Here is a 13,363-nt window from a genome sequence, read left to right as displayed (position 1 = left end):
CACGGGGTTCCTGGGGCCCGACTCCCTCGCCGTCAGCTGGAAGCCCGCGCTCCGCCCCGAGGACGGAAACAAACGCGAAGGAAGCCCTCGCGCCGCCTCCCGAGGCCTACGGCTTCGGCCAGAGATCTCGGCAGCTCCAGCATCCCTCAGCCCCAGGGACGGACGGGGCGGGACCCGCGGGGAGCGAAGGCTGACTGAGTCGCTGACTGAGCCCGAGTCCCCCAACCCGCCACCCCTCCCGGCCATGTGCTCGCGCCCGCTCTCCACCAACCAGAGCGCCGCCCTGAAGGAGGAGGGGGTCATTTGCATACCCGCGTGCCAACGGCGTCTCCAACCTCCCCCCCCCCCAACAGCGCGGCCTCCCGGCGGCGCGTCTCAGCGCCCAATCCGCGCTTACGCTGCTCGGTGACGCACGGCGAAGGGGGCGGGGCTACGAGGGCGGTGCCGAGCAGCACGTCGATGCGGGGGCGTGGCCTGTGGGTGTGGGCGTGGCCAGAGGCTGAGGGGCCGAGCGGGCGTGTCCGGCACGGCACCGCCCCCGCGGCGTGAGGGATGTGCGGTGGCGGCGGTAGCGGCGGGGGCCGCCCGGGCGGGTCATGGTGTGAGGTGTGCGGCGCGCGCCGCCATGAACGGGATGGCCCCGCCGCTCGTCGAGCCCAAGGAGCGGGTGCTGCAGCTGGGCGAGACCTTCGAGAAGCAGCCGCGCTGCGCCTTCCATACCGTGCGCTGTGAGCTGGGGGGCGTGCGGGGGGGCGGCAGGTGCCGGGCTCCAGGTGCCGGGCTCCAGGCTCCGGCTTGGCGCGGGGCCGGACCCAGAGGAGCTCACGCGGCCCGCGGCGCCTCCGTCCCTGGCTTGGAGGGGGGGGGGGAAGGGCCCGGCCCGGGCGGCTCTGCCTGCAGCCGGGCGGTCCCCGAGCGCAGGGCTCGAGCTCTGCCCTCTCGCGCTTCGTTTTCAGGTGCCGAGCGCAATTCGGCATCAAAGGTTACGGGCGGCGTTCGTCGCGGCCGCTGCCCGGAGAGCCGTGCCCTCGCGGTAGCTCGGAGGCGGCCGTCCTGGGGCTGATACGAGGCCGGGCCGGCGGCTCCGAGCGCTGCCCCGTTCGCTCACGCGCTCCCCTCGGGGCCGCACGCCGGGAGGGGAGCACGGCGCGTGGGCAACTGTGCTGAAATGAGCCCTCGTTCTGAAACTGTGCCGGGTGCTTCCCGCCATTCTCGCTTTTCGCTGACTGCAGTAATGTGATTATTTGTTCTGAAATCTGTTTTGAAATCTCTTTTCCTTTCCAACGAATGAGCCATAGGAACTGGCGCGCTCATCGCCGCTGCGCGCGGAGATCGCTCTGACACCTGAGGAGCTGGTTAGCAAATGACTGAAAGGGAGCGCAGCTGCCGGCTGCCACTGAAGTTCAGAAGTCAGCTTATGGGCGCTGAAGTCTCTCGGTTTGAACTGCCCGCTGGCTGTAGCTTAAAGCAAATATCTCTCCTCGTTCCTGTTTAGAAGCTCTGGAACTGCTATGCTCGATTCTGCCAGCTCAGGGGATTCTGCAGCCCTGGGCTGTGAGCACGGAGCGCTTCTCAGGGTCCCGTAGCAAGGCTGTTCCCCAGCAGCACGCTGTGTGGGGGCCCAAGACTCAAACCCACACGCGCTGCAGCACAAAGAATTTCCCCCTAACATCTCACAGCCCCCCAGACGTGCTCCAACAGGTCTGTGCCCTTCTTTGCTGGGGGCCTCAGCTGAATGCCGGCTTCAGGTGGGGCCTCGCGAGAGCTGAGCAGAGAGGGACAATCACTTCCCAGGGGCTTTCAAAAGCTGTTTGTTGCCTTTCTGGAAGTATTTAATTGAAGTTATTTTCCTTTGAAGTCTAACGCATCCAGTCTCCTATCCTTTAGCACCTAACAGTGCTTCCTAAATTTTATCTGAAAGGTGTTAACGTTTAAGTCGAATATGGAGAAAAGAGGCTTGACTTTGAATTCTGCTAATTTACTGATCTGGTCAGGGAACAGCAGGTGATATGCCAGCAAAAAAGGTCATGGCATAATAGTCTCCAGTGGAAATGATATTCAGAGCATGTCTAGGATTAGAAGGCTCCTGAAAAGCCCGGAAATAATCCAGTTTCATCTTATTTTTAGATGACTTTAAGCCTGCATCTATTGATACCGCTTGTGAAGGAGACCTTGAAGTTGGCAAAGGTGAACAGGTGACGATAACACTGCCGAATATTGAGGTGAGGGGGATGGCTGAAGAGTGGCAGGCACATGGGATGGTGTATTTTGCTGTTGTAGAATCACAGAATGTTTTGGATTGGAAGGGACTTAGTCTCTCCAGTTCCACCCACCTGCTGTGGATAGAGTCACCAACCATTAGATTAGGCTGCCTGGTGCCCCAACCAGCCTGGCCTTGGTCACCCATAATTATCTCTTATGGTTTATTATCATAAAAATTTGTTGAATATAGGAGTATACAAAGTTTTAATGCTGCTTCAGAGCTGCTTGTGGAATTTTTGGAGTTCAAAACCAGTTGTTCTAATGTGTAAAACTGCAGATGATCTAAAGGTTAAACAGCTGTGCTGTAGCTTTAAGTGTATTCGCTGAATTGGAAATAAGTTGTAGGATGACCCTGAAGTGTTGCATACGCTGAAAAGCTTTATGTGGATGTTGGCAGTGTGAGTTTCCCCTTGGTATTTACTGCAGTAGCACAGTTCTAAAGCAGGAAAGACTGGAAAGGGAAAATTTACTACCTGCCATGCTTTACTGCTCTGCTTATTGGTTACTGAAACCCCTTTTGGTAAAAGGAGTCCTACAGTAAATATGCTGTGATCTGGAAATAAGTTTGAAACTGATTAAATGCTAAAGATGGAATTCCCTTCAGTCAGTCACCAGCTGCTTTTGGTCATGGTTGAGTCTGATTTGAAATAACCAATAGCATTTCTCAAAGCTAGAAATGATTGCTTATAATGAATTTGTCATGTTTGTGATGGATTGTTTGCTGTTCTTAAGAAGAAAAAGTACTACATAGTAACATTTGCTGGACTCTTCTGGTTTACCAGGGCTCCACTCCACCAGTGACAGTGTTCAAGGGCTCCAAGAAGCCTTACCTAAAGGAATGTATCTTAATTATCAATCATGACACTGGAGAATGTCGCCTAGAGAAACTTAGTAGCAACATCACTGTGAAGAAAATCAGGTGGGTAATTTACAAGATGAACAGCTGTTCTCGTTAAGAAAATCTATTTGTTAGAGTTGAAATTGAGATATGCTTCAGCCCATTACTATTTTTATCATAACTTTGTATTTAGAAAGTCTTTGGTCTTGTTCAGTAGAGTGAAAAGCCCATGATCTCAACACACCAACTTTGCTTTGTGGCTTCTGAGTCTTGACCAGCAGAAATCATAGAAAAGTTGTTTTTCCTCTGCTTTATTTTAACTAAGAAGTGGCACATTGTTAAGAGGTGGCAACTACTATCTAAAGGATATAGGGGAGGGCAAATCTCTTTGGAAAGTACTTTGCATAATGTCTTCTGACTTCTAAATGAGAAAACAGACAAAATATCTGTTCTGGTTTCAGTTGCAGCTGTGACTTGTTTTTCCCATACCAAGTTTGTGTTCTTTTGTACTGCTGAACCTTCAGAACTTTCAGCAGTTATTAGTGAGTGATCTTCAGTAGCCAGATACTATAACAAGTCAACTAACAAAGAATACAAAACTTACTGGCAGTGTATTTAATATATATATGTATTACATCCATATCTAATTATATGCTAATAAGATTAATTCATGTACCTGTAAGTGTAATTATGTTTATAAAATAAATGTAATTATGTATTTATAAATGTTTATAAAATAATGTAATTATGTTAGGAAGATATGGCAAATAATTCCATAAGTTGAGTTATAGCATCCCCTGTATTCCTGTCTTCTATCTGGTATCCTGTCTTCTAAACAGTGACAGTTTTATTCTTTTTAAACAGAGCTGAAGGAAGCAGTAAGGTTCAGTCTCGTATAGAACAGCAACAGCAGCAAATCCGAAACTCAACTAAGACTCCAAACAACATTAAAAATTCCCCACCAAAAGACAAGATGTTTCCATCCTCCCCTATGGATGACATTGAACGAGGTAAACTCCACTGCTTAGAAACTTTGCTCTTAAATAAGATTTTTTTAAAAGCAGAGTGTGTTTTAGTTTGAGATTGACTCCAGAAGTCTGATCTTGCAAGCACTTTACCCCCATGCTTTGGTTCAAGTGGTAGCAAAGCAGTATTTGAAACTTAACCTTAAAATCAGGTGAATCATTAGGCTTAATCTCACAAGTTATACTGCTTTTACTGATTTTTTTTTTTTTTTTTTTCCCCTCATGCTGCTTCTTTAATCAAGCAGAAAGTAGACTGTATTGTGGTACTGCAACCAGCATAGTCGTTTCCCATGTTGACACAACTGCTTCTTCAGAACTGTTTCTCTGTGTTCTGCAGACGTGTAGTTTGCAGTGCATTACAAGTCAATTTTTGAATTCCCAGACGAGACTTGTGAAAGGTGACATTCAAGCGGGGAGAAAAAAATACAGCAAGTGCCTGCACAACTCATCTCTTGAACAGTGCTCTGTGCTGTGTTCTTGAGGCACTGGTTTGGTGAGACATGTATTTTGTGTAGAGGCAGGCCTTACTACCTTTTGGAGGGCAGAGAAAATGGCAGGTAGTAATTACTTGCTACAGAAATACTGACAGGTGACAGTTTCAATCAGAGTTGATGTCTATCTCCAAAGATGTTCTAAATTCCTTCAAATAGGATTTTCAGATGTCACTATGAAGATTTTTTTTTTAAATTATTTTGGGTTTAAACTCTGACCAGAACTTTTTACACTACGGAACAGTATTAGAATAGAGCTGGAGTTGCAAAGATTAAGGAAAGCCTGAGTGCAGCAAATGAAATAATGCTTTTTCTTGGTGCTCTGTTTTTTTTGGGGAGTGGGAGTGTTGAACATATTGCAAGATACCTAAGTGGCTGCCAAAATACATCAGACTGTTTTGTACTGCCAATCCAATTTTGAGTGCTACTTAAGAAAATGCAGAATAATTGAGGAACAGGGCGGGAAGGGACCTCTTAAGGTTATCCAGCCCATCCTTCTGTCCTAAAGTCGGATTTCTGATTATTTTTTTTACTACTTTTTTTTTTTTTACTAAGTTCTCTGGTCGTGGATTTTGAGTTCTCCTTGGCAGTTTATTCGAGGGCTTTGTTTTCCTTATGGTTTATATTCATCATGTAAGTACAGACCAGACTACTCTACTTTTTTAAGTAGCCCTTAATGTACTCAAAAAACTGCTGTGCCTTGCTCATTCTTTCTTCAAAATGATGCCATCTGGTTCATTCTTTTGTAGAAGATTTCTATATCTCTAATTCATTGTCACTCTCCTCTAGCTATCTTCCAACTAGTTTAAAAATTTCCTGAAGTGTGGTGCCAAAAACCAGTTAGTGTTTCAGCTGAGGTTTTAGCCCTGCTGCTCTGAGCAAGAAGGCTGGCTTACTGGCACTTTCTTCATATGAGAAGACCAGATAGGATCTCACCTCAGTGTGATGCTTGTCAATTCTGCTGCAGCACGATACAGTAGAACTGTGTTTAGTGATCCACTGTAACAGGCTCTTCCAAAGTGTTGCCTGCTTAATCATTCCTCATCCTGTGGTTGTGTAACTGACTATTCCTGTTTAAGTACACTACTTTGAACTTGTTACTATCTTCATTTTCTGGGGCAGGAGGAAGGTCTCTTTATTCCTCCAATGTAGGTATAGCCCTTCTCCCTCTGCTTTTTTTTAAATTCAGTTGTTTCAGAATTCAAGGCAAAGTTCTCGTTCATCAGTGTTTGGTGCTGTTAACTTAGATTTTTTTAAATCTGTAGTCATAGGTTAGAGCAGGGAGGAAGAGGCATTAAGTGCATAGAACTTGAGTGCTGTGTCTTGGTTAGCTTACAACCTCAGATGGGTGGTAGATCAGTCCTTGGCCTTCCTTCTCTAGAATTATTTTGAAGTATCATCGTGATCTTTCTTCTAGCTGCTTTTTAAATTTTGCCGTGGACTTTATGGCTTATTTCTATGCTGATGTTGTGCTTGCCCTTAGCTGCAGGATGCTTCCAATTTTTTAACCTTTTTTTTTTTTTTTTTCCTTATGTTTGAGTCAGATAGCCAACGTGGTCTTTTAGTGTACTTTCTAATCTTCCTTGGCATTGAGTTAGTTTGCCCTTGCAGTCATAGCCATGCTATTTCAGGAACTGCCAGCTTTCCTGAGTGCCTTTTTTCCTTTAGGCTGGCCTTTGATAAGTTTGACTGGCCAAAACACCTTTTCCTTTGGACTGACCTTTGATAATGAAGGATTGGAAGCATTCATGGAAGTTTGTGTTTAAGCTTATTCTTTTGTTCTCCCTTCTTGATTTGATTAAGTCTCGAACAATCTTTCTTTTTGATCACTTTCATCTTCAATATGTTCTTCCATACTAGATGAATGTGAAATAAGATGAGCTACCTCCCTTACATGCATCTCATGTCTGCCATATCAAAGCTGCTCCTGAAGTACTCCAAGTACTTGTAAGACCACCATAGCAAATGGCTGTATAGTTACAACCTTGTGTGATGGTGAACTTTTGCCCTCTGGGTTACTCCTCAAGTTGATGCATAAGATCTCCATCCAGTGTGGTTCAGCGGTCTGTTTCAGACTTCTCACTTCAGCAGCACCTCTTTTTTGCCTAATTATTATGTGTACTCTGCAAATTTTAGTTTCCTCAGTGGTGAACTTTAGCTGTTATTTATCAAAAATGCAAACTTTGTAACACAATCTTTCCAGTCATACCATTCTAAATATTATATTCAGGTGAGTCATTTAGCCAAAAATACAAGATTAATTTGTTAACTTCAAGTCTTTCTTGTCTCCTTCTTGTTGCTCTAGCTTTTTTCTTTTTTCTCCAAGTCTATAAGGAGAACAAGGCAAACAAGCAAACAAGGATTTGATGAAATGATCCTAATGTGAAACTGTAGATGGTTCCTTTGGACATTTTGTGTGTTTAACTTAATTTTCATCAAAATGTCACATTGTCTGTGTGCATGTTGGTTGCATTGCTGAACTGCTGGAAGGTATTTCGAGTGCAGTTACTGACATTTTGCTGCTAACTTATGTGATTTTTAACTGCAGCTTTTAATCAGGGAAAGACATCTTCAGAGAGCTAGGGAAAATATAAGACTAGCTAGTCGCAGAAATTAAAGGTTATGTGGGATGCATTACCCTGTGGGGTATACATTTATATACATTAATATGGGGTTCACATTTGGGTTCACAGTTACCCTTGTTCTAAAGCTTGACTTGAAAAGGGAAATACTGCCCAAGCTCTGGGAGAGGAAAGCCACATGACAAACCAGGTGTTTGCTTATACTCTTTTCTTTGTTCTGAGATTTTCTGTTTTTTTTCTCTCAGTAACATGTTGATTTGTGTACCTGATTTTTTTTAATGATGATTTTCTTTGTCCTTCTTATACATCAACTATGGTAATGTAAATTGAGAAACATATTTTTTGCAGAACTAAAGGCAGAAGCCAGCATCATGGACCAGCTGAGTAGTTCTGACAGTTCATCTGACTCCAAAAGTTCTTCCTCCTCCTCATCAAGCAGTGAAAATAGTTCCAGTGAGTCTGAAGATGAGGAAGCAAGGCCCTCTCTTCCAATGTCAATGCCATATCTGCAGCCACAGCCTGCCTTGTCTGCCATATCACATCAGGCTCTTCCTGACAAAGATGCCAGTCATAACAGATCCCAGGAGAACAGTGGTCATATGATGAATACACTACGTAAGTACAAAGACTGTTCTTTTCTTAGTATGCAATTCCAGACATCAAGATTCTGAAAGGAAACCATATTGTTTTCAAGTATGTCTCTGTTTTAATTAAAACTGTGGGAAGCAATGCTAAGGTTTGATTGTTCAGCCAAGGTCTGAATTAGATGCTAGACTAGAAGGCTTTCGGTCCCAAGAGGTACTAAATTAAAGCTGGTGCAGTTCTAAGCTGTTCTGGCTTCCTCCCAGTTCTATACGTTGAGACTGCAGAACAGCAATTTTGTAATGAAAGTAGTTGAACTTAAAGGGTACTTCCAAAACATGTAATTTCTTGGTTAGAACTATGGGAAAGATACCACACTGACAATACTTGGAATTACGGAAAAGATGGCATATTCTTAGCTACTTCAGTTACTGTTATTCATGGCACTGGCCCAGCTGGACAGCGTGGCAAAACTCTCCTCTGCATATAAGAAGGGCAGTTGTTTATTTTCAGGTGATACTGTCTTATTCCACCAATCCAACCAACTGAAAACGTTATTTGAAGAGTAGCTGCTGCTGTGTTCTTCAACAGGTGGTTGAAGAATTGCTGCACAACTTGGAATGTGTTGATGAGTGTCATCCAAGAAGGACATTTTGGTCAGAGGAGGGGGGAAAAATCAGTAGGTAGAGTCTCAAGTTTGCTACCTAAATAAGCAGGAGCATTCAGACATTGGAGTTGTAAATGTTCAGCTGTTTGAAAACAAGTATGTTTTTTTAATTAGGTGTTTAACTGCAGGCTCACAATGTGAAGAGATTTCTGTGAAACCCTACTGTACTGCCCAAGATCTTTAAGGCATATCATTTATGTGTAAAGTGGTTCTATTGAAATTTCAGACTCTGGCAGGCCTACTTTTGTTTCAACACCTAATAGATAACATGAACAGGTTTGGTGATTGTTTTTTTGTTTGTTTCTGGTTTTTTTTTGTAGCAAGTATTTAAATATTTAAATATCTGTGGTTACTTTGTTATCAGAGATGAGATCAGATGGAAAAGTCTTGTGACTTCATGTGCCAAGAACTAAATGCTGTCTGCATTTTACTGTCAATGTAGAAAACAACATCTTTGTAATTTGTGTGACTTCAAAAGGTGCCATTTATTTCAACCCTCATTCACAAATGAGATTTACCATTCTTCGTGCTTTATTTAAAGCTCCTATGAAAATGTGATGAAGCTCCTCCTCCTTGACAGAATCCCAGCTGGCCAAACTTCCACTGAGAAACACTCTAAAGAGTACAGGTGGCTAACTCTACTAGTTCCAACAATCATAGTGAGAAAATGCTGCTTGAAACATGACAACATCAAAGCCATTGCAGAGGAAGTTGATGACTTAATGCCTGAGAACTATGTAGACAGGTGAAACCTTCTGTTTTGTAGCATCAAGCCTCGGGCTTAACTAGCTTGCGTAGCTATTTAGCTTAGCTCTAAATTGGAGAGACCTGAATTTGACAGAAGACTTTCTTGGTAGATAAGAAATTAGCTGGATGATCACAACCAGAGTTGTGGCCAGCAGCTCTCTGTTCAAGTGGAGACCAGTGACAAGTAATGTTCCTCAGGTACTGATATTAAGACTGATGCTGTTTAACATTTGTCAGTGTCATGGACAGTGGGATCAAGTGCATTCTTGGCAAGTTTGCTGATGATGCCAAGCTAAGTGGTGCAGTCAACACCCTGAAGAGAAGGGATGCCATCCAGAATGACCTTGACAGGCTTTTGTGGTGGGCTTGTGAAAACCTCATGAAGTTCTGCATGTTGATCAATGTAATCTCCAGGACAAACATAGGCTGTGTGGAGAATGCACTGGAAGCAGTCCTGAGGAGAAGTACTTGTGGATGTTAGAATCATAGAATATCCTAAGTTAGAAGGTACCTATAAGGATTATTTAATCTAACTCCTGGCTCTAGGCAAGGCCTCAAAAAATCAGACTGCCAGAGAGTGTTATCCAGACACTTCTTGAACTCTGTCAAGCTCAGTGCCAAGACAGCTTCCCTGGGCAGGATGTTCCAGTGTCTGAACACCTCATGGTGAAGAACCTTTCCTGATATCTAACCTGAATATCCCGTTGCCACTTCATGCTGCTACTTTGGAGCCTATCCTTGGTCGCCACGAAGAGGAGATCAGTGTCTGCCCTTCCTCTTCCACTCTTAAGAAAGCTGTAGGCTGTGATGAGGTCTCCCTTCAGTTTCCTCTTTTGTAGGCTGAACAGGTTGTCCGGAGAAGCTGTGGATGTCCTGTCCCTGAAGATATTCAAGGCCAGCTTGGATGGGGACTTGGGCAGTATGAACTGGTGGGTGGCAGTCATGCCCTGTGCAGAGGGATTGGAACTGCCTGATCTTTAAACTCCTTTCCAACCTGATTCTGTGAGGATCCCAGTTCTATTTAATTCTTGATTCCATAGCTCACTTGAGTACTGTTAATGTTTGAAATACACTGCAACTAGACAAAGATTAAGAAAGTCATTTTGAAGGAGAATGTGTTTCCTCCAGCTCCCTTGGTGAGGAAATTTGGCAGGAGAGGGTAAATAACAGTGAAACCTGGAGATGCTAAATGAATAGCACGTGGTTCTAGCTTGAGTGGCAGGATTTCTCTGTTGGGGTCCTGCACAGTCATTTCTTCCACCTCGAATGTTTTTCAAAAATAAAACACTGAAGCAACAAATGTCAGCACAAACAAATAGTTTGCTTGTCTAATCCTGTTTTGAGGTTTGATCATGCATGTGCGTGACTAGTTTTGTGTGCCTCTGCAGAATCAAGGCTGTGATTAGTAATTAGTGAAGTTTTCTTTGGCTTGCTGACTGCAGGTAGAAGTTTGGGGACAGGGTTAGAGAGAGGTTTCATCTTAGGTGTATAAATCATACAGTTGAGGTTTTGTGGAACTTGGAAGACAGGAGCATGGTAACAAAATACTTCTATCAGAAATAATTTACCTTCTCAGGAATCAAGAGCTCAAAGCTGCCTCCTTACCCTCAGCAGCAAGGCTCACATCCTGCTTCTTTCTCTTTCTCCCTTCATAAGCTGATCTAAGCTCGCAACTTGCCTTATGACAAAGCTTGTAAGTGCTGACACTAGTTAATCTCTTTACAAATATTTGAACATATGTTGCTTTATGTTTACTTGCTTAGCATAACTCTCATTTACGAAGTCTAATTTTCTAGGAAAAATCAGTACACTGGCTATACTGGGGCAGTGTCTCGTGTGTTTGGCTTTCAACACAACTTCAGTTCTCTAGATTCTTTTTGGTGCTGGTACAGCAGCCAGTCATGAAATACTTTTCCTTGTATTTGTTCGGTGTTGGTGAACCAACTATGATCTATGAAGCGCAGGCGCTCTTATGAGTTTCCCTGTTCCAAATAACTTCTTGCATGAATTCAAATGTATTATAGCCACAGATCTGAAAGTTTAAGAAGTGTCATGATTTGCAGGGTAATCTATTTCATTTGTTTAACGTTACTGGTAAGCACTGGCACTGTGGAAGACTGAATTCCCTATTTTTCTCCCACTTTATTACTGTCTGCAACAGTACGGCTGACTGTAGATGGTTCTTCAGAGTCCTGATGAATGAAGCTTCCATTCTTGCACAAACCTATCCAAAAACTACTAACTCTAGTCTCTGTTATTTTGCCATCTTTCTGATGGCAAAATCCTTTTAGAAGCAGAGTTAGAAAGATGGGCCAGAGAGTTTTCCCTGAAATATATCCAAATGTATTACTTGTGACTCTGGAACTTGGAGTCCTTGCTTTTCCCATCTGCTGGTTTTCACAAGCATTGGTATTTCTGGCTGGTGTTATTCAGTTTGTGTAATTTCTATTAACTGTGTTGAAATAACTTCTGAAGGCTGCAGGAGTCATTATTTGGAAGGTTATCTTCTTGTTCTTACTGCAGCCATCTCTCCAAGTAGGTAGTGCATAATAGGATTCAGATTTCCAAGAACTCTTTGATTGTTTTCCTTTGAGTGATAAATGCTTGAGTTTAATTTGCTAATGCCATAATGAAATATTGTTTTTCAGGTTAATATATTGTGCTGAATAATTTCTGACAGATTACATTTTCTTTAAAAATTGCTTTTTAAACGTTATAAATGATGTGGCTGTAAATATTCTCTTTAGAATTGGAGAAATGACTACAACAGTACTTTAAAGGTTGCTGAAAATATCCATCTGTGCTATTCTTGTCTTATATAAACAGTGTTTTCTGCTTTGTTGCAGAGAATCCTATACCACGCTTCCTAAGCTGTAGTGATGACATAGTGGAAAATAGAGGAAGGCTAAATGCAGCCATGTTAAAGATGTCAGCATTCTAGCAAAAATGTTATGCCTCATAACAAAACATATGATCTGAGTGTCTTGCTGGTTTTACCCTATTGAGGTTACTCTTATCTATCTGCCAAAGTGATCTGTGGAGGGTGAAAGAACGTGAAAATACTGTGCCTACTGTGTTTCAGTCATTCTCTCAGTCATTCTCTGTGCTTTTTAGTTCATTTCTAAACAATGTGAGAGATGCATTTTTAATTTTTTATGGCTGTTTGGCAACAGAGGTGTGAAGAAAATCATACTAGCTGGAAGAGATTCTTAATAAAAAAAAAAATGGGGTGCTGCTGATATGGTACCGATCCTTTATAACACACTGCTGCATTTGTTTTTGTTGTTAGTGTTCTCTGATTCCTTCCCTCCCATTCCATAAGCTTATGGACGTTCATTGCAAGCACCGTGTAGTCTCTGTTCTTAATTTCCCATTTTGAAATACATATATAGCTTCCAAATTAAAGTGCTGTGTGAAATTGCTTTTGATGGTTTGTTTGTTCACTTTGTTCCAAAACCTGTTTGAAATAGTAGGTCACTGATACATCTTTAAAAGGTACATCAAAGGACTGCTGTTCTTGATTGAGACATGGCTTTGTTTTCAAGTACAGCTGAGTGCATTCAAATGTTGATTGAGAAGAAAAAAAACCCTACAACTTGTTTTTCACAAAACTGCATTTGCTAGCAGCTTTCCCATTTATGAAGCATGAAAATGTGGGTGGCAAAGATAGGTGTCAGCTGTTGTGATCCTGTAATAGTAAATGCTTTCATGACTAATAAGCTAATGGCTCTCCTGCTAAGATTTTAAAATTGCAGAAATGTGGTCTCTGTGGTTCTGTCACAGAAGAGTTGGCTTCTTTGCTTACGTAGAAACTAATATCAAGTGGGTTGTGAGCCTGGAATTGGGAAAGGGGAAAATCTTGAAAGAGATTTCCTTGAAGATGACTAATATGATGACTCTGTCTCTTTTAGGAAATGACTTGCAGCTGAGTGAATCTGGAAGCGATAGTGATGACTGAACAAATCTTTGGCCTTAATGTATCACTTTTTTTTTTTTTTTTTGCTAAATATGTCTTAGCATCTGTTTTGCACTAAGATTAGATTACCAGAGACTGGAATGAATGTCCTTAATTTTTGATAATAAAGGCATCCTAATTTTCTACTGACACATCGAGTCCACAATACGGCAGCACTGATATATTGTCAGTGCTATGGTTATGTGTTTACCTT

At 42.7% G+C, this 13,363-nt stretch overlaps 1 protein-coding gene across 1 annotated transcript; it reads left to right on the top strand.

Annotated features, from left to right (window-relative positions):
• Positions 1-625: 625 nt before the first annotated feature.
• EAF2 (ELL associated factor 2) lies at positions 626-13,152 on the top strand (the record flags this gene model as incomplete). The annotated part of the gene is made up of 6 exons (XM_079539363.1): positions 626-728; positions 2,128-2,222; positions 3,045-3,181; positions 3,965-4,110; positions 7,547-7,813; positions 13,106-13,152. The coding sequence occupies 6 exons, from the start codon at positions 626-628 to the stop codon at positions 13,150-13,152; spliced, it is 795 nt and encodes a 264-aa protein (XP_079395489.1).
• Between the last annotated feature and the right edge of the window lie 211 nt (positions 13,153-13,363).

The sequence above is a fragment of the Tetrao urogallus genome, assembly GCF_951394365.1.
Source record: "Tetrao urogallus genome assembly, chromosome: 8".
Taxonomy (NCBI): domain Eukaryota; kingdom Metazoa; phylum Chordata; class Aves; order Galliformes; family Phasianidae; genus Tetrao; species Tetrao urogallus.
The sequence above is the reverse complement of the archived record's forward strand: the minus strand, read 5'-3'. Positions and strand labels throughout refer to the sequence as shown.